We start from the raw sequence: 22,056 nt of genomic DNA, 5'->3' as shown, positions 1-22,056 counted from the left end.
TTTCAAAATGACGCAAATCAAATAGTCCCATGTGACACACACCATGTTCCAAGATCATTTCTAATTTTATATGATAGACTTTGGTAGAAAACAAATGCAAGTTATTATTTTTAAAAAATCCTGACATTGACTGTTTGTCTTTGTGCTCAATTTACACATTAATGAGAACAAATTAGCATGCAAAACACACAATCAAACTGTTTTTTAAAAATCACGATGAAGAAAAGCAGTAAACTCAATTCCTAGTGACGTATCTGTATTGTTTTTTCATGAAGTTAAATATTTCTTGACTGGAAATCCACTAATGAACATGTTACCTTGAAGAAAAGTGCATAGTACATTTCTATTATTGTCTTAACATGTTGTAACTTTAGTGCTTTTTCAGTATTGCAAATATATTTTGACACTGATTTTGTGATTTTTATTTAATTTTTTTTGCATTTTATCTTTGTGTATGCTTGTTTTTGATATTGTGATAAAGGTCCTAAATTTAATACTTAATGGTCTTAAAAAGGTCTTAAAAAGTCTTAAATTTGACATTACGAAATCTGCAGAAATCCTAAATATTGTTCCCTCTTAACATTTTTTTTTCCTAGGTGAATTACATTTACCATTTATTTCTGTGATTTCACAGCAGTCATTACTCCCGTCTTCAGTTTCACATGATCCTTTAGAAATCATACTAATATGATGATTATTAAGCTTACAAACTGACTTTTGATTGTCTTAATAAACTTTCTATTTTCACCTAAGTGTATTAAAGGGATAGTTCACCCAAAAATGAAAACTGCCATCATTTACTTTCTCTTCGCTTGTTCCAGACTTGTTTGACTCCCTTTAGGGTTAGAGTAATTAGGCAAGTCATTGTATAATGATGGTTTGTTCTGTAGACAAATATTGCTTAAGGGGGCTAATAATATTGACCCTAAAATGGTAGTAAAAAAAATTAAAAACTGCTTTTATTCTAGCCGAAGACTTTATCCAGAAGAAAAAATATTAAATGAAATTCATTAAATGAAAAAATTCCTTGCTCTGTTAAACATCATTTGTGAAATATTAGAAAAAGAAATTCTCAGCAGGGCTAATCATATTGACTTCAGCTCCACCTTATCTTTTATGCGTGTCTCTTTAGTCTGGCTGAGAAAGAGCTGCAGAGGAAGAGTCTAGAAGATTCCCTCAATGCTGAGCGGAGCAGCGGCGCCAGCAGGGAGACCAACATGCAGGCGAGTGTCTCCAGCATCGCACTAGATCACTTCACTCACACTGAAGCTTGACATTATAATGAACTTGTGGTTATTTCTGCCCTCTGCAGGCCATGCACAATGAGAACCACACACTGAAGGCTGAGCTCCAGAATCTGCAGGCACAGATTTCTGAGAAGGTAACATTTTAGTTGCTTTCCTGTAGTTATTCATGGAATGTAAATAGTAACTCACGCCAAGGTTTGTGTTTTTTTTTTTTTTTCTTTCTCCACAGGTTGTATCTGTGGATCAACTTCAGCAGAGGTGAGTGCTTTAAGCATTTGAGGAATATATATATATATATATATATATATATATATATATATATATATATATATATATATATATATATATATATATATATATATATATATATATAGAGTTGAAGTTGAAATAATTAGCCCTCCTGTAGCACAGAAAAGAGCTTTTCAACACATTTCTAAACAGAACAGTCTTAATAACTGATTTGTCTTTGTCATGATGACAGTACATAATCTTTCTAGTTATTCTAAAAGATACTAGTAGTATTCAGCTTAAAGTGCAATTTAAAGGCTTAATTAGGTTAAGGTTAGGATAATTAGGTAAGTCACTGGACAACAGTGGTTTATTCTGTAGCAAATAAAAAAATTCTTAAGGGGGCTAATAATGTTCTTAAAATTGTTCAAAATAATATTAAAAAGCAGATTTTTTTTCTCTCAGCCTAATTAAAAGAAACAAGACTTTCATAAAGCGTTATAATTTTAAAGTGTTAATACAGCTTGATTTAGTTTTTCCCCATAAATTTTGAATAAATGTGACCTTTTTATTCTTGTTTGGCTATATTTAAAAGATATGTGTTTATATATTTTACTGTGATTTTGCTCTGAAGGCTGCCACTAAGCAAGAATCACATGACAACATATTAAAAGACTCCCATTTAATGATCACAGTGAAGCTCAAAAATACTAATTAAGTGTTGTTTTACATTTTTATACTTTTATATACATATATACTATATATTTTGTTTATAAATCGTGAACATTATTTTTTGTATCAATAGATCAAATTCAATATCAGTGATCCTTTTAAATGAAATCCTCAAAACAGATTAAACTGAAAAGTTGTCTGTCTCACAAATATCTTACTAAAAGTTATTTTTAGTAGATTCTAAAGCTTATCCCTCTATGTTAGAAAAAAATGGCTGGAGAACTGATAAATGTTTTCTATTCTTATTAATTTGTTACACTTGCAAAAACGAACAAAATAATTACATAATATTTACAGTAAAAGTAAAATAGAATGCAATAGGACATTAGCACTTAAAATTTTAGTTTTGCGTTTTAGTATAGATACATTTGTAAAAAATATTTACCAAAAAATACCAAATACGAGGTATAACTCAGCAGTGATTATTGTTATTTATGTATTTTTTTAGCTTAATATAAGAAGTGGATAAAAAATATTGTCATGGAATGAATAAATAAATAATAAAATAATTATTGATTCTGTATGTCATTATAATAAAAATATATACAGTGGGGGAAAAAGTATTCAACAAATCAGCATTTTTCTCAGAAAACATATTTCTAAATGTGTTGTTGACTTGAAAGTTTCACCAGATGTTGATGACAACCAACAAATTCCATATATGCAAAGAAAACAAATCTAACAAATTAAGTTATGTGTAATAAAATGAAATGCCGCACAAAAAAGCATTGAACCCATGAAGAAAGGGAGGTGTAGAAAAGCAGTGAAAGCCCAGAGAGCAGCTGAAACCTCTCAGTAGTTCTTCAGCAACCCTCTGCCCTTCGTCAGCGTACATTAATATTAGTTGTTTCAGTTCAACATCTACATTAATTAGAATAATGAAGATGAAACCAGAGTAGACATTTCAGCAGGACAATGATCCAAAACACAGCTGAGGAAACCCTTGAATGGTTTCAGAGAAAGAAAATCAGGCTGTAGAATGGCCCACCCAATCACCTGACTTGAATCCAATAGAAAATACAAAATAAAGATCAGTTTGGATAGACAAGACCCACAAAACCATCAAGATTTTGACACTCTGTTGAGGTCTGTGAAAAACTCGCACCTGTGCAATGCATGTGACTTCATTCTCCATATGAGAGGCGTCTTTTATTCAACACTTTTTTTAGGACAACTTTAAAAGTTTTTGTCCACTTCAAATGTTGTTCACTATTGTTTGCATCTCCTTTTTGATTTATCCATTGTTGTATTATGTATCTGTAGTCTTCAAATACGAGATGAGAAGACTAGAACGGTGGAGAACTTGCTGGAGACCAGCCTCATTCAGGTGGCCAATAAGGAAGATGAACTGAAGGTGAACAAGACAGTCTTATATTAACTTGATTTTTTTACATGTCTGCATGAATTTGTATATATTTATGTATGTGTACTGTATTTATAGGTGTGTTTAATGTATAATTTAAGATTTTATTTGGTTTTTAAACAGGTGGTAAGAAATGAGTGTGAAGGTTTGAAACAGCAGCTAGAAGCAGTACAGAAACAGACAACAGAACAGGTAGAACAGAACAAAGATGTAATATGTAGAGCAGAGAAATTTAATGCCTGCCAAAAGCTGCCCACTCACGTTCTTCCTTATTTCTTCCACTACATTTTTTTCCCCCAGACGGCGTCAGAAAAAGCATTAGAAGATCTACAGCTAAAGTAAGTTGCGCAATCATATCAAGAGATTTTTGTTTGTCGAGTTATACAATAATGCCATTTGCTGATGTAGGAAAAGCAGCACAAAATAGAGGCAGAATGTGTGAAAAATTGTTTTAACTTTGGCAGGATTCAAAAAAAGGATGAACAAATCCGATCGGTTGAGGGAAGTTTGCAGTTAGCAGTGAACAAAGAGTCTGAAAGAAAGAAGGTAGTGGAGGTGAGTGTGTTCTGTATGTACTGCTCATTTAGATATTCCATTGTTCTAGATCAGTGGTTCCCAATCTTTAACTCACAGCCCAAACTAAAAAATGCATGTTTCTATGGCCCACCTGCTATTTGTGGTGGGTTGTTAACTTACAATCTGTATTAAATAAGCTGCTAATGATTTGAATAAACATTAAATGTACATAACAGATCACCAAGCCCGATTTTTCCTGCAATATTGAAGTTTTGTCTAGGTCTATATCCAGCAATGTCTATTTTTTCACCATGTAGAAAGAGACACCTGTGTGTGGTGATTGCATCACTTGCCGCTTTTCCAAGAGAAAGAGCCTTAATAATGTGTTCTGTTTGTTAGATAAAACCAATTTACCCTCTTTTTACCAATTCATGAAAACTTATTTTAACATGTATCCATTTTGTGGGAGGTAATTTTAGGCATCCACAATCTGCAAACATCTTATCGGCTGCACCACAGTTTGCTTATCAAATCAGGTTCTGCGAGTCTCTTGCTTTTCCATTATTGTGCTGAATGATTCTAAGAACAGTCAGGTATAGTTCCAATTGTCCATCCTGGAACAGCACAGCACGAATACAAATCGTTAAAGGCCTGGATTCTAGTCATGGTCAGAAAACCTGGCAACCTGACAACAGGGCAACGACTGGCGCATTGCACTCCAAAGAGATTTGTTATCAGCACTGCAGTAGAAAATTAAACTGTTTCATGCTGATGAAAGCATATAAGCATGGAATTAAATGGTTAAGCAAACAGAACCGTTCGGCCTGATAGTGGAAAATCAGTTTATGTCAGAGGGGCAGTTAAAACCAGCAGAGAGCTGGAACACTAGACCCGTTGACAGCCATGTGTTCAGCAATAAATATGTTTTAAATTAGCTGCTTGATATTAAACCAATCAGCAAAACTGAATGGTTAACTCATAGTAACATTCTATAACTTATTTCTTTTTATTTAATTATACATCAAATTATGACTACATATATGACTACACAAATTTATATTTTTCTATTAAGAATAGCTGGCGGCTGCCCTGGAATTCCTTTATGGCCCTCAGGTTGAAAACCACTGATCTTTGATGTTGTTTGCTCATCCATTAACATGATGTGTTAAAGACTGGTGCGTGTGTGTGTGTGTGTGTGTGTCCACAGGATCTACAGCAGCAGGTGGAGGTTTTAACCGCTGAACTTGCCCATCTGAAAACTCAGGAGTCAAACTCAGACTTGAGGGCTAAACTCCAGGGACTTCACGCTCAGTATGTTTTTCTCTATTTATGTGCCATTTTACTTGTCAGTCAATTGCAGAGGGAAAATACAGAGCAAAATCTTTTTTTAAAGCACTATTATTCTTGTCCAGTCCATGGGATTCATGCCATTAATTTAGCCATATAATCGGAATACAAAGGTAGAGACGGACATTAACTGAAAAAACTCTCAATGATATTGCAATTATGTTTTATGTAGTTTACAAAGCACAAATAAACATCAGGTAGTGATCATTTGACCTTTTGGCACCATGGTCTGAGCCAAATTTGGTGGAAATTGGACGAACGATCTGTGGAGAGTTCAAAACAACAGATTTTCAAACTAATTTAAGATGGTGGAAACTAAGTCATGTTAGTCAATTTAGGTTGTAACACAGCGAATTTGTTGTATTGTACAAGTATTATTTTATAGCTTAATTCAGTAAATTGAAGATAAATTGTCGTATGAAACTTTATAAAATCTGCAGTTCAGTGATGCATCTGTATGTCATAGGTTAACAGCCAAAGATCAGGATGTTGAAAGACTCCAGAGAGAATTGGAGAAAGAAATGCAACAGAAGCAGGTAAGAGTGCTTAAGAAACTGAAATCATAGAAAAAAACAACAACCTACTAATGCTAAACTTTAGGTTTACTTTACATTGATGCAGCCATTTATGTCTCCCTTTTCCCAAAGCAAACCGTTTCAGCAGCTCCCAGTCAGGAATTATTAACAGCGTAAGAATCACCTTCTTTAATTTACAGTTTGTGTTGATCTCAAACACCTTCCAGTATAATATCCTCACATAATATACAAATCTGTCCTCAGGCTGGCAGAGAAGGAAAAGCGGTTATTTGAGGTTCAGGAAGAGCTCCTTGAGTTGAGGGAATCTGTGGAGCTTCATCGGAAGAAGAACAATGTAAGTTGAAAGAAGTTGAACGTGTTATTGCCTAGCAGCTTCTGTAAAAGAGTGGGTAGCATACAAGCTTTAGCTTTTCTTGTCTAGTGCACATCCTGAAGAGAATATAAAACCTGACCACATGCTGTGTGTCTGTGAACCTGTGAGAAGTAAATCCCTTACAAACGTTCTTGGATATTTTGAGTGTTTAATGCCTAGTTCACACTATAGGATTTTAACCTTGATTTGCAAGTTAACGAGCTCGCCGACAGATTGGGCTATAATCGTGGAAAAATTTGTAAGTGCTTGTCTTTGTGTGAACTACGCATCAAAGAGGCTCACTGACAAAAATCCAATATCTAGCATGCATCCAAGCATCTAGCATCCAATATCTAAATATTCCTTGACTTGACCTCACGTGGGATCAGATGTAGCGACAAGCTACATCCAATGAGAGAGTAAGTTATAGGCTAACTGGCTGTTGTGTTTACAAGCTCAATGTCTTTGATTAATATCATATTAATAAACATCAGTGTCTGTGATTGGCCAGAATGGTCATCAATGCACTCGCCTCATCCTGCATTTATACTGTGAAAAATGCTGGGTTCCACACAATTCGTTCATGTTGTCCCAACTCAAATCGATTTAGTTAACTTAATTGTTTTTACAAATTTGTGTAAGTGAATTGAACTCATAACAATAAAGTAGTTAAAAAAAAAACTCAGGAATTTTGTTGATTCAACTCGTTTAAAATCAGTAGTTTGCACAAGCAGCAAAATAATTTGTTTGAGTGTATTAAAGTCATATCTATCAGCTGAATTTTGCCGAAGTACAATTTACTGACAGATCAGCTGATTGACAAGGCTTTCAAACACTCCCTTGAACACTTTCAGAGAGATTTAAAACGGTGTCAGTGATGTCATCTACATTTCATTGGCTGTGGTTTAAGGGGCTGGACAGTTGTTGGGTGACAGTTGCATAACCTGTTAGTGTGTGACCCTCCTTTTGTGGATCCTTAATGTAGTGTAACGTACCATAGTGATTTAAAGACATAAAAACAAGTTATGGAGTCTGAACAGAATGCTTCCAATGTCTTAAGTCATGTAGTGTGAACTATGCTTTAGACTCAGGGATAATTATGACTTGCAAAGAGATTTAGTGTCATTTTCTGGATCAAAGGTGGACTAGTATGTAAATTAATGCGATGGTTTATTTACTAATTTCATCAAATAATGGGGGACTTTTTTCAGTAGAACATCAAAGAAGATTTTTAGCTGGATTTGTATGGTGCATTTCAATCAGTGGATCTCAACCAGAGGGTCGTAGTAGCAAACTTGAGCCTGAGTTATACTTCTGCGTCGAGTGATCCCTGTACCTTACGGTGCATATATTGCTTGTAGCTGATGCTGTTTTAAGTATGTATACTTTTGTATTCTGATCGTGCTGCTCTTCAATCACACTTTCGAAACACTAGTCGGCAGTGGGATTTCTTTGTTCTACCATCAAATTTCTTTGGCAGTGTTTTGGGCTTTTGTCAGAAATATCTGAGATGCAACTTTAAAAGTAGCTCAAATTCGCACTCAATCAAGGAAGATGCAGGAACCACTGAACGCTCAACAGCTTTAGTCAGAAAGTAAACAAAACAAAAGTATCCATCTTGAGTTCCTTTATATGGGACTCAACACCTGTGGCACCGGCCTCACTCCAATCCCACAGGTCTCGACCCCACCTATACTTGTCAATGCTACCAAACTGACCAATCATAGATCTTGTGCCCCGAGTCATCGCATTGTGTTGTTGCATATTTTGAGAGGTGCGCTTCATCTTATGCAGAAAGCTATGCAACTGTGTGAAGGCTACACCAGACCTACCAAATGCACTTGACGCAGAAGTATAAACTGGCCTTAAGGTGAAATCAAGACAATGATTTAATTTAAAACAACTAAGTATTAAAATAAGGTTAGATTACTAACTTTAAATGAAAAGACTTCAAATTTGAAAACCTTTTTATACATTCATGAGAATATATTATAATTATTGTCATGCTCTTAAAAGAATTGTTGTGGTCAATTGAGTGGGAAAGGTTGAGAACCGCTGGTTTAGATGTTTTTGTGTGTACTCATCATAGTTTATGAATGCATTTTATTTTATTTGTTCATTTTAAATTTGCTATGATGGAATTGGTTTCCTTTGTTTGCTCCGCCGCTTTTTAGCTGAACACTTTTCATGATGCATTTTAATTTTTCCATTTTTTATAATTCTTGGATTCCTGGATGGTTTTGTTCTTTTGATTGCAAACTTTTTAAATGTTTTACACACAAATGACAAACCCTGAAAATGATAGGGGTGTTTCTTTTAGCCAAAATATTGATGTAAAACAGCGGTACATGGAAGGCTGCACCTTGGACTTAATTCATGCCAAAATGAATGGGACAGTCATTTGTTTGGCGGGAGTGTAGGCTGAACTGAAAGTGGTGTTTCTCTGAAACTAACTAGGAGCTACGGGAGAAAAACTGGAGCGCTATGGAGGCGCTGTCAGCCACCGAGACCATACTTCAGGGAAAACTCACCAAGAGCGCCAAGGTTCGCACCACAACTCCCAAACTACTTCACTCTAGAGTCAAATCAAAGCATCTCCAATAAGCCTCTGCCATTTATTGACCAGTGAAGTTCTCATTCCTCCTTAACTTCCTCATGAACGGCTGCATACTCATTTCATAACTCTCAACAGCTTGGCTGCATGCTACCAATGTGCTGTGTTAAATGCTGAGAACACTCAGCAGCTTCAAACTTGCAAACGAATGTGCTTTAAATTTGCCTGTATATTTTGGCCGAAGCTTGCTGTTTGTTTTATTAAAAAGAAAAAAAATGTCTTGAATGTTTTTAAGTTTAAACAAGACCAGTGAAATGAGTCTGCGGCTATTTTTATTTTATTTGATTCCTTTGTTCTTTTTAAATTAGCATTTAGTTTATGTCCATTGTGTCATTTGATCATTCATTAGTGATTTGCCCTTTCTTAATTTCCTCTTTCCCAGCATGCCGACCACCCCCTGATTTTCACTATTCTGCACAAATGTTTGTCTCTCCAAATATCAATCCAAATAACTGTTTTGATTATGACAAAAGGAGATCAGGAAGAAAATTTAAATGGGAAGCCACACGAAATGACTTTCTCAAAGATGCACATTTTGTTAGACTAGTCAGGTTACATCCATCTTGTTCATTCCCTTTTCCTGCACCTTTTATGGTCTCCATCTCTCTCTCCTCCTGACAGGTCGGATGATTAGTGTTGCCTTCAATATGATCTATACTTGTTGATATTAAATTTTAAAACAATACAGTTTTTACACTGTATTGAATTTAGAACTGCTCCGTAATAGTCAACAAACCATTAAATGAAGAGAAAAGGCTTGGTCGACCTTTTCTTTTTAATCCACAGGATATGGTGAAGTGAATCATGCTATATGTCTGTGATGAACAGATTTTTAACAGCTGGTCTGTGTGATAACAGTACATCCAACTCAAATAGCAACTTTACATGACTGCACAAGCTATTGTTACTCTAGATAAATGGGCGCTATTTAAGTATCTGTGAGGATTGAGAATGAAAAATGTAGGCTCCAGTGAATTCACTTGGACTTTATATTGGGATTTAGGGATTTTTAAAAATTTTGTTAACCCAAAAATGAAAATTCTATCAATTATTGCTCACCCTCATGTCTTTACAATCCCCCTGAGACCTTCGTTCATCTTCGATCAAATTAAGATATTTTAGGTGAAATCCGAGAGCTCCCTCATGCTCCATAGATGGCAACGCTTCAAATTCCAAAAAGTTATCAGAAACATCCTTAAAACACACCATATGCCATCAGTGGTTCAATAAGAACATTATTGAACTATGAGAATAAGTTTTTGCGCACATACAACAAAAATAACGACTTTGTTCAAGTTTATTTTCTCCTCAGTGCCAGTATAGGGCTCATTCATGAGTGATGTTAACTTGAAGTGCATCAAATCCTTTCATCAGATTTGTTCGAACTATCTTAACATAGTGAGACACTTGAGTTAACCTCTACATCACAGCAAAGAGTAACTACAGTAGTGGCTCTATAAATGTTCCTGAAGCTATAACTAATGTTGCTTACATTATGAGTAATTCTGCAGTTCAGCTTGCAATCTTTACTCATGTGAAGTTTGTGTCGACATCTGCTCTTAGTCATGTCCAGCTGTACAAATCTACAAATTCAGTGTTTGGCAGACTGCTCTTCTTTTCTTTTCGCACAGTTTTTTTGGTCTGTTTTGATTAAATATGTTGTAGAAAATTCAAAAGGGTTATTATTTGGATAACATGCATTGATTAAAGACATGCAGTGATTAAAAGGTCTTGATTAAAGATTATAACAACAATTTTTTTTTTATTTTGGGAATAATACACCCTGATGAATAACAAAATAACCCTACTTGTTTTATTAATGTGCATTAAATGTCTCACGAAGAAAAAAAGCCATTGGTGCACCATATTTAAAAAATAGAAATCTTATTTTTATCTTTGACTTTTTTGATTTTATATTTTGAAAAAAGTCTCATGTCAGTATTATATCCATATTTGTTTGGTTACCAGCATTCTTCATCTAAATCTAAATCAGATTTTCCACTTTTTTTCTTGTACTTGAATGTTAAAACAGCCCTCCTATGATTTGTCAGTCATTGAAATGGCCCCCCGCCAGTTTGAGTCTGAGACCCCTGATTTAAGGACAATGTTATTTTGATGTCCAATGACGACGTCAAATGACGTTGATATTTGGTTGATTTTAGGTTGTATTGGAAAATGACCAAAAATCCAACATCAAGCCAACATCTTAAACCAAACTGTTATATTAAAGTCAAATACTGACATTTATTCATCAGGTATGGCAACCAAGTCAGCGCCAATAGTCTCGTGGTTAAGTGCGCTGACATATAGCATCATGGTGCTCACGGCAACCTGAGTTCGATTCCCGGCTCGAGGCCCTTTGCCGACCCTTCCCCTCTCTCTGCTCCCAATACTTTCCTGTGTATAATCGCCACTATCCTATGCAAATTAAAGGTGAAAAACCTCTAAAAAATAAATAAATAAAAGGTATGGCAACCAAAATCCAACGTCTGATAGACGTCTTAGTGGTAACGTCCACGCAATGTCAAGCCATAACATCATTAGACCTTGATATTAGGTTTGACATCGGACATTAATATCGGCCTGACGTTGGGTTCTTACATCAACTGGTTTTTCATTTCCAAACAATATACAACATACCGACGGCGTTGGAGTTAAATATATTATGACAAAAATTACAAAACTTGTTATATACCATGTGTTCCGGATATTCGGTTTCACTTAAAGATAAAAAAATACAAATACTGGACTTTATTTTATTTTTGCAAAATATAAATTGTTTTTCAAACAATCTTGTGTTTTTTAATTCACAAAAACCTGTGTATTAGAAGGCGATATTGTTAAGTGCAATTATCAAATCACAAAACTGTTATTATTTAAACATATAATCTGTTATTGTAGTTTTATAAGTAAGTTTTGTCACTGATTTAGTAAAAATATTTATATTTAAGCCCAAAAAAACTGCTAAATTAAAAAATTGTTAAAATCAAAATTAAAAGTAGTATTTTGGATCATTTGCTTTTAAATATGCCTGCCATTTGTTCTGCCTTTTTATTGGTACAATGGATACAATTTTCTCCAATCATTTGCAAATGTGATAAAATGGCCTGGAATTATGTCACACCCTTTAAGTTCATATTTCAGCATGTAATCTGAAAACACGTGACTTTAACAGCTAATAGTGATTTCTGTTTTGTTTGGCACAATCTGTTTGCGCCTGAATTTTTTTTTTTTTTTGTATCTTCGTGTTCTACAGTTGTCCAGTTCATCGTCAGCTCTAATAAATTCCCTGATTGGTGCCTTGTAATGCTTGGTTATAGCTGTAGTTTTCATATTTGTACGTGTTGTTAAAGATGGAGGTTTAAAAAGTTGTGGTGAAGTAGAAACAAATGTTTGCTTTTGATGACAGAAATATTTGCCATTTGAGATTTATTTATATATATATATATATATATATATATATATATATATATATATATATATATATATATATATATATATATATATATATATATATATATATATATTTATTTATTTATTTATTTATTCTATTAGTAGTAGTATGTTTAAGAATATTTTAGGGTTAATGGCTTGTAGCACAGTTGCTCATGTGTTGTTTTTTTGTTTAAGTATTTATTAGAATCTCACTTTTTGGTGGGGAAGCACCACTTGCTTTACTGATCTTGGCACAGTTGTTGTGGTGTGGATTATGCAGTGGTTTTCTAACTAGCCAGAGAGTCTTTTAATCAATGTGCTTGACAGAAGTGTATGTGTTTTTCCACAGGAGCATCAGACTGTGCTGGAGTCAGTGGAGGCAGAATGCAGAGCGTTGTTGCACAGACTCCTGCCACACGTACCGCTGCCCAGTGACCAGGTGCATATCTGGAATCACATCCGTGCAGAATCGTACAATGTGTTTAAAGTCAGTGTATTTCATTGTTGTGTGCATGCAGTATTAATTCATGTTTGTTTTCAATCTGATTGTCCAGAACCACCAGCAGTGGCTGCAGAAGTTCGAGGTGTCCCTGAGAGAGAGCTCGACTGGAGAAGTGTCCTCTGGAGATGCTCAGGTACAGATTCAGGGTCAGTCTTTTAGGCCACATTTACACTGCATGGTTCAGTTGAACAAATTCTGATTTTGTTCTGCATTTGTGGCACAGATTGAATGTAACCCACAGTAGGCAAATAAGCTCATGGATTCTGATATTGTCGGGTGGGTTTCAGGCCTATGTGTAGATAAAACAGATTGGATACAAGTATTTGCATCTGCCAAATAAGCAAGCAGGTCAGAAATGAACCCTGTATTAAGACACAGCCATTCTACATGCTGTCACCGTATACATGGTTTAAGGCGTCTTGTCCTGATAACTCTGAAAAGAACTTAAATTACACAGTTTTGATTGTACAGATAAGAGCAATACATCAATTGAATTTTTTAGGTGTTTACTTTTTTTGTGTACACTCACAATAACAACAGAAGTATGGGGTTTTGTAAAATAAGTAAACCGTGTAGGCATCTCACTGGCTCTTCCTGTGTCGTCATTAATACAAACAATGCCTGAACTCGTGCACGGCCACAAACAAACACTGTGCGCTGGCTAGAAAGGTCGTTTCATTCAGGAATAAGTTGAAATTATGCCCCATTTAAACTCACGGGACCCCCGTGATCTGATGCTGCTTTATTCAGAATGTGACGCATGTTATACTTGTTATTTATTTATTTATCTTACCGTATTTGAACCTGTTAAAGTTTGGAAAAAGTTAACTAAGGCTGCAACTATTTTATATATATTTCACCTTGTGTTTGGAGACATAGCAGCATGAATGGCTGTTCAGACCCTGATCACAGTGAATGACGTTTTTTATATATGCATCTTGCGGTTACCTGAGCATAAAGACTGTTCATAAAATACATCATAAAAAAGCACAGTGCTCTTCTTTTCTACCGTCAATAAAAATGCAATGCATTTCAGAACTGAAAGCATGTTCCACATCCAACATCAAAACCTTCATTACCCTTGTTTTGATTTCATAGTTGTCTCTTAATTCATAATTTGTCATCTTATAATTTTCTCTAGACAAGTGCCACTTTGTGGAAAACCCTTACATGGAGCTGGTTTGGCTGTGTATTATGCAAAGTACTAACCTTGTACATACAGATGCTAATTTATAACAGAGTCGAACACTCTAAATTAACTAACAGAAAAAACAAGATTATGAACAAACTCATGTGTGAATGCACGTTATCAATTAGACTGAACAGTTATGTGAGAAGTTGGTGAAGGTCTTGGTGGGAAAACCGCGTAATTAATTCATTCAGTCATGAAGGCTCTCAAAGCATGTGCCCGTGACCGAAATGCGACCTCTGGTGGACAGTAACAGCCTGCAAAATGAGATGTAGATTCAGAGTTCCACATGAGGTTATTAATTAGCAAATAATATAAATATTACGAACATAAACACTAGGTGAGCAGGTTACATTGTAACCCCGTGTCCTAACAACACGCTACACGACAAGATTTGCAGTGATAAGCAATTAGGCAGTTTATACCAGACGAAACACCACAGAAATTTAAATACAGCCATTCATAACCACAGAATAGTGCACTCACCGCACTCCAACGAAATTGTAAGGTTTATAATCTAATTAATACATATTAAACCTCTTTAACATTAATAAATGTAAATGCAGAATTACTGATATGTGTTGGCTTGCACTGAGTCAGTTCTAAAGTTTAATTTCAAACGGTTTATTTTGTTTTCAAGATCTGAGGTAAACTATCTGCTGCTGCTTTCATTTTCATTATCAATAAATATCATGTAAAATGTCAATTAAACTCACATTATTAGCCTTTAATGATGAATATTTGTGAGATGTACCCAAGGTGATAATTTTCAGTTTATCCTGTTGTTAAGCTACAAGAAATAGAAGCAGTTTCTAACATGAATTTCAGGTGATGGTTAGAACAAAAACTCCTTTAATTATGGGAAATATTCCTTCTATCACGTGCCTTAGCTTTTATTTAGAACACGATTTAAGTCAGCCTTTAGGCTATAGAGTTAGGCTTGCTCCTTGATGTTGTCAATCTGGCAACCTGCGCTTGCATTTGTTTTGAACCAGGAGTGCAATAGCTAGTTAAACCACTGAGTGTCATACCACACATTTAAAGAAGCAAAACATTGTATAATCATTTCATCTTTGTTCAATGCGTCCATTAATTATCACAATTTCTATTCATTTTTTTAGTTTCAGGTATGTCTATCTTGGGTTATTTTGCAGAGTATAGTGTAAAAGTAGATATCTTTCAAAGCAGGTCAACAAAAAATCAGATGTAGTGACACAATTAAAAATAGGCATCAAGAACTGCAGTGTAAATAAGGCCTTACAGTCAGTGTCTAATGAAACCATTCCACCACTTTATGAATCAGGTGGATTCATCAACATTTCGATGCGCATTTTATAAAGACATCTCACCATCCATATAAACTTTCCTACAGGTTTTAGCAGAAAAGTTGAAGGAGGCTGAGGAGGCCCAGAAGGTTCTACAGAAAGATTGCGAGACGTACAAGAAAGTGTTAGCGGAGACGGTGAGTTTTATCAGCTAGACCAGGGATGGGCAAACTCGATCCAGGAGGGCCGGTGTCTCTGTATAGTTTTGCTCCAACCCTAATCAAACACACCTGCTTGTAGCTTTCTAGTGATCTTAAAGACACTAATTAGGGTGTTCAGGTGTGTTTGATTAGTGTTGGAGCAAAACTCTGCAGGGACACCGGCCCTCGAGGATCAAGTTTGCCCATGCCTGAGCTAGACTCTGTGACTCTTGCAGCGCAGTGAAGAGTGATTGTGTGACAGAGGGTTTTGTTGGTGTTTGGTTCACAGGAAGGGATCCTGCAGAGGCTACAGAGCAGTGTGGAGCACGAGGAGACGCGCTGGAGGGAGAAGCTGGACCTCTCACAGGCTGAGCTCAAAGAGGTTTAGATCAACTACTACATCCTCATTTCTACACCAGCCCTTTGAACATTTAATAATTTATTTTTGGCCGAAATAGACCACACATTATTCTTTTAATTTAAAAGCCAATAACCAGTATGTAACTTGATAAATACTTAATCAACTTAATCTTAATAATACTTAATCTTGTAAATACTTAATCTTGTAAATAATACAAAGTTTTTCATCCAATAATATAAAGATGGCATTAAACATGATCATTTATTGGCCAATAGTAATATGGTTGTATATCTATATCTGTCTGTCTGTCTATACCATCTATCTATCGTCTGTTTGTCCAGCCATCCGTCTATTCATCCGTCTGTCCGTCTGTCTATCCATCTGTCTATCTATTCATCCATCTCTCCATCCATCCGTTTATATATCTATCTGTCTATCCATACATCTATCCATCCATCTATAATCCATCTATTCATCTGTTTGTGTATCCATCTGTCTATTCATCCATCCATCCATCCATCCATCCATCCATCCATCCATTCGTATATCCATATTTTTGTCTGTTTATTCATCAATCCCTCCATCCGTCTGTCTGTCTGTCTGTCTATCTGTCCGTCCTTCCATCCATCCATCTGTTCATCCATCTATCAATTTATCTGTCTATCTATCTATCTATCTATCTATCTATCTATCTATCTATCTATCTATCTATCTATCTATCTATCTATCTATCTATCTATCTATCTATCTATCTATCTATCTATCTATCTATCTATCTGTCTGTCTGTCTGTCTGTCTGTCTGTCTGTCTATCAGTCTGTTTATCTATCTATCTATCCATCCATCTATTCGTCTGTCTGTCCATCCTTCTGTCTGTCTATGCCATCTATCTGTCCGTCCATTCGTCTGTCCGTCCGTCTATCTATCCCTCTGTATCCGTCTGTCTATCCATCTACCTGTCTGTCTATCTGTCCATCTATCCGTCTGTCTATCTATCTGTATCCATCTGTTTGTCTATCTATCTATTTGACTGTCTATCTACTGTATATATCTATCTATCTATCCGTCCGTCCATCCATCTGTCTGTCCATCCAGCTATCTATCTATCCGTATGTCTATCCATCTTTTTATCCATCTATCTATCTATCTATCTATCTATCTATCTATCTATCTATCTATCTATCTATCTATCTATCTATCTATCTATCTATCTATCTATCTATCTATCTATCTATCTATCTATCTATCTATACCTTGTTTTTTTTCTTTCTCAAAAAGTAAAAAAAAAGTAGATGCATTCTTTTAAAGCCTGTTGGCTGTGTTTATGTGGGAATGAAGAAATAATCATTGTATATTGTGTTTAGATGACTCAGAGGGTAATTGCACTGGATCAGGAAGTGGACAGACTGAGCTCAGATGCAGATGTGGAGAGTGTGAGTTTGCTTTACAACACATTCAATTTACACCTTTAATAAAAAAAAAAGAAAACAAGAGCTGAGCCGAAGAACTTACCTTTGAACACTACTTTACAATGTGCATGTCACAGCTAAGGAGAGACAAGCAGCAGCTGGAGTCTGAGCTGGATCGAGCGGAGCGTGAGAGCGCCATCTACGTCTCGGAAGTCAGAGAGGTAAGAGCAAGAACACTCAGAGCCGTATTGCTTGCTCACTTCTGTTTCTCAGTCTTTTGTTTTAGTCTGTTGCTTGTCGTTTTTGAATGTCTAACATGTCTGATTTTAGCAGCTCAACTAAAATCTCTTTATAGCTCTGAGGTTTGCCATCTACTTGTCTGCTCTCAGTTCAGACTATATCAGGATGGGATGAGGGAATACTGATGTACTTCTCATTATCTTCTCAATACTCTTAGAGAGCTTTTATTGTCTGGACTGAGGATTAAACCGTCTTAATGGAACGTTCTGAGTTTATATAACTAACTCTTGCAGTTATGCCACAATGTTGTTTTTCTTTGGTCTTTTATTATCATTATATTCATTTCAATTGTAGTGGAATTTCTTCTGTGGTATCAAAGTTGATTCTATCTGTGCCTGTTGGCAAATATTTGTCATTTTAATCATAATCTCAGTTAATTTTGGCTAGTTTCACTTAAAACAAGACTTTTTGTCACATGTCGTTTTGCAGTGTGATCAGAAGTATAGGTGATTTGTTCATATCAATCAAAATTGTATTAATTTTTTCCATATAAGTATTTTAGTCTGAGAGCAGAGCATTGATGTATTTTATTTCCTTCAAAATATTCTATACGGATTCTTTGTGTGATCTTAAAAAGATTTACTTTAAAAAGTGCACAAAGTCAGTTGATGATGCAAGCAGATGAGTTCACAGTATAAACCTGATGGGTTATATTTCAGCATTTTTAATAAGATGTTTTTCTGTGTAAAGATGAGACCATTTCCGGGGTGCAAATTCTGCTCGTCTTTAGGTCCTGCATTTTATTTATAAATTACTTTTACATTAAGTTATTTTTCTTGTCACACTTTTGTCCCATATGACTTAAAATTGAGGGGGCATTTATCGATACATCAAGAAGAGGCAATACACACAAGCTGTGCTATTTATGCAAAGGAACTGTTTGTGCTCAGAGATTTAAGAGCTACAATAAGGAGGGGGAGGTTATTTTTTTAGAGAGAGGAGTGTTTCTACAGTTGGTTTGTCAAACCCACTCACCTGTTTGAGGTTTTCTTTTTTTTGGTGTTTTTGTTTTTTTGGGGGGATGTAAAAAAAGGATAGAGCATTCACCAAGCCCAGCTCTTCAGATTACACTAGAACATTGAAGAACATCAGTAGAAATTCTGACATTCTTTGATCCTGTTGGAAATGACCAGAAATTCCACAGATCTTGACTAAAATCCAGACCCCCTCCTCCAAAAGCACCAGCTAGTCTCTTAGCCCCACTCAGTCCCTAAACATCTCAAACTTCATTTCAGCTCAAAGATCTGTTGACCGAGTTGCAAAGCAAACTCGACGGCTCGTACACTGAGGCCGTCAGACAGAATGAGGAGTTGAATTTGGTAAGCTGTACCCCTGGATAAACTCAAAACGCTTTCACCTTTCTCCTTGAGCTCACACGGGTGGGGGGAACTTGCTCTAGCAAGCTGGAACTTTTATGGCAAGGGATTATCTGTTATTTCTGAATGACAAACATTTGTTTAGCTGTAATAGAGAATTCTTAAAGGGATGGCGCAATCAAAAAAATTAACATTTACTCAGCTTCCAGTAGTTAAGAATTTGATGAATAAAAAGCAGATATTTTGAAGAATGTTGGTGATTAAAACGGGGGAAGTGATCACTAGGCCTGTATTGATAAGGCATTCTTGTTGTGCGATTATATTGTCACAGAAATAGTTGCGTTAAGCAATATTATTGTCATTTTGAGATCATTTGATTATATAATGATTACATAATAGCATAATAATGCAATTAGCCATAAACGCTTAAAAATACTTAGCATTCTTAAGGTTATTTAGATTCTATAATTTGATGTTAAAAAGGTAAACGTCCTATTATACTATTAGGTAAATGTTCAGTTATAAACTTTGGCAGCAGTGAGGTAGAACGTAAATGTCTTTGTAAAATGTCTTTAAAGTTATTTGTCAATATGTAAATATATAGTGCAAAGGCAACAACTAATGAGGTCATGTCAGAGTATTGCACGTTAAGTCAATATATTGGTTATTGTGACAGACCTAGTGATGACATTCATTTTTATTTAGGATTTGTTGGTCATAATATGAAGCAAATTCACACCTTTGTTAAAATGTAAGCAACAAGCATACTATGTATATGAAATCACCATTTTCAAAGGGTGTTTACGTTTTTCAGTCCCCTGTTAACAGCCACAACACAACATTTTCAGTTTTTGGGTGAAAATATCGTGTAAACAGCCCCTTTACATAGAAAAAATATATATTACTATTGTCCACTGAGTAGCTACCAGAAGACTTCATCACATGTGTTCAGAAGAAATAAACTCACTTGCGATTGAGCATCTGATGACAATTTTCATTTTTTGGGTGAACTATCCCTTTAAAAGAAGCATTTACCCATTGGACCCTTTTCACATTTCTGGGTTTCTCCGCAGCAGAAGTTGTCATGGTTGGTTAAACTTGGAGCGCAGTGAATGGCACAACAAATCATATTTATAATCATATTTGCTGAAATAATACCAAAAAAAAGCCACGAGGGAGTTATCAAGACTTTCAGAAAAAGAAAAGAAAAATTGATACGCAAACATGATACAATACATTCATAAATACATATAAATGCTCATACCTTTTATTAAACATCTAAATACTAAAAACTTTCAAGGATTTATTATGCCGATGACCTTTAAAAGCGTCATAACAGTCTTGTGAAACTGGTCTGTAAAGCCACTTTGATGCTTCAGTAATAAATAAATGGCATTATAGATGGCTGTTAACTTGATGAAAAAGTCCCTGTCATATGACATTTCAGACATGACAGATATACCTTGCCAGGATGATGTCCTCTAATACCTCCGCTGTCACAGTTTGTCTTGCTGTCACTTTTGCTTAAACCCTGTAACTGCAGGCACAAGCACATGCTTTTCTAGCTTCACAGCTGGTGTTTGTTACGTACATAAACTCCTGTTCAAAGGTTTGTGGTCAGATGTTACATTGATCAAAATCAACTGATTTTAAAGTAAATTGGTATAGTAGAACAACTTCCTAAGGATCATTTGACTCTGAAGACTAAAGTAAGAATAAATTATTTGAAAACTTTAAGAAAACCATTTTTTTCGTTAACTGGAATGCTTTTTCAGTGTATTGAGCAGCTTTATTGACCATAATCTTTTGAACAGCGGTGTTGTTAATGGGTTTTTTTATTATTCTAATATAAAATCTTTGTTCTTCTTTAACCTTTAATTCTCTGAACTAGTGTCAAATCCTCAGTCTTTGTGTTTTGACATCTGCACATGACCTGCTTTTAAAAATCCACAATTTAATGTCTACTCCAATCATTATAATCTTGAAATAGATTTTTAGAGAGATGTAACCAAAACTTTCCTCAGTGTTTCTACTGCATTTCTTTGGGTGCTTTCACACTAGCACTTTTGGACCACACTCGGGTTCGTTTGACACAAAAGTACGATATGTTTAGCTAGTGTGAACATGTTTATTGAACCGAACTCGAGTCCACCTAAAAGAGGTGATCTGCGGTACAGTTCGTGCGAACTCTGGTACAGTTCACTTCTGCTATGAATGTAATCGTACCACCAACTGTATGACAAACTTTAGTTTTCATAGCATTCATTCGTGTGTGTGTGTCTGTGTATCAGTGGAAACAGTGATAATGTCTGCTTGTCTCCACCAAAAACGACTTCTGCAGGCATCGCGTGATGTTTTTAATGTTTTTTTGTGGCAGATAGACGCAAGCGGCTCTCTGTATTTTGGTTCTGGTAACAAAACCAAAATATAACAGCTGTACACAAAACAGCAGCTCGATGACGCAAGCATACCGAGTGTCAAAAGGAAAAAAGACCGTGAACACAAACCAGCCGAGATGGTGGCATGCAGGAACAATCAAACTTGAGTTCAGTCCAGGCAATTGAACCAAGTGTGAAAGCACCCTTAGGCCTCGTTTACACTAATACGTTTTAGTTTTAAAACGCCTTTTAGAATGAAAACGATCCGCATCCACACTGGCGTTTCACCCAGCGTTTCTGAACAACTCTTTACACACTACCCCGCTGAAAAGGCACATCATGTGACCACACACACACACACACTGGCATGCACTGCAGCAATGAGAGCTGTGCATGTGGGACAGTTCATCAAGGATCTACCGCTGGATCTAATCTCACTGTATTTGTCTATATCAAATGACATATTCCCCGACTTTGGTCTTTTGAATCTATTACTTGTTCTCAGGTAACGTGTTTTGGCTGAGCGCAAAGATAAGTTAGTATATTTATTAATGGAACCACGTATACTGATTCTGCACATTTGACTGATTGCTTGCCTATATTTCCTATAATGTATAAACTTATTGTACATTATACTTTTATAATCTCCATTATTGATTATTAAAACTGATATTCAATGAAAGAGAGGGTATGTTTCGTATTTTCAATGAAAGTGAAAATAGGCAGTAATGTTATAGCTAAGGACACATAGAATCTGCGCGTGCAGA

The 22,056-nt window shown here is 35.5% G+C and overlaps 1 protein-coding gene across 1 annotated transcript in view; it reads left to right on the top strand.

Moving 5' to 3' along the window:
* ktn1 (kinectin 1) overlaps positions 1 to 22,056 on the top strand; it is a 67,535-nt gene that overhangs the window by 39,926 nt on the left and 5,553 nt on the right. The window contains 18 exon segments of the mRNA XM_056477589.1: positions 1,133 to 1,223; positions 1,313 to 1,381; positions 1,477 to 1,505; positions 3,471 to 3,561; positions 3,694 to 3,762; positions 3,871 to 3,908; positions 4,035 to 4,125; positions 5,294 to 5,397; positions 5,900 to 5,969; positions 6,081 to 6,121; positions 6,213 to 6,303; positions 8,779 to 8,865; positions 12,720 to 12,809; positions 12,925 to 13,005; positions 15,434 to 15,523; positions 15,816 to 15,908; positions 17,251 to 17,319; positions 17,433 to 17,516. Coding sequence (XP_056333564.1) covers positions 1,133 to 1,223; positions 1,313 to 1,381; positions 1,477 to 1,505; positions 3,471 to 3,561; positions 3,694 to 3,762; positions 3,871 to 3,908; positions 4,035 to 4,125; positions 5,294 to 5,397; positions 5,900 to 5,969; positions 6,081 to 6,121; positions 6,213 to 6,303; positions 8,779 to 8,865; positions 12,720 to 12,809; positions 12,925 to 13,005; positions 15,434 to 15,523; positions 15,816 to 15,908; positions 17,251 to 17,319; positions 17,433 to 17,516 — 1,378 coding nt within the window.

The sequence above is a fragment of the Danio aesculapii genome, chromosome 17, assembly GCF_903798145.1.
Source record: "Danio aesculapii chromosome 17, fDanAes4.1, whole genome shotgun sequence".
NCBI classification, from domain to species: Eukaryota; Metazoa; Chordata; class Actinopteri; order Cypriniformes; family Danionidae; genus Danio; species Danio aesculapii.
The sequence above is the reverse complement of the archived record's forward strand: the minus strand, read 5'-3'. Positions and strand labels throughout refer to the sequence as shown.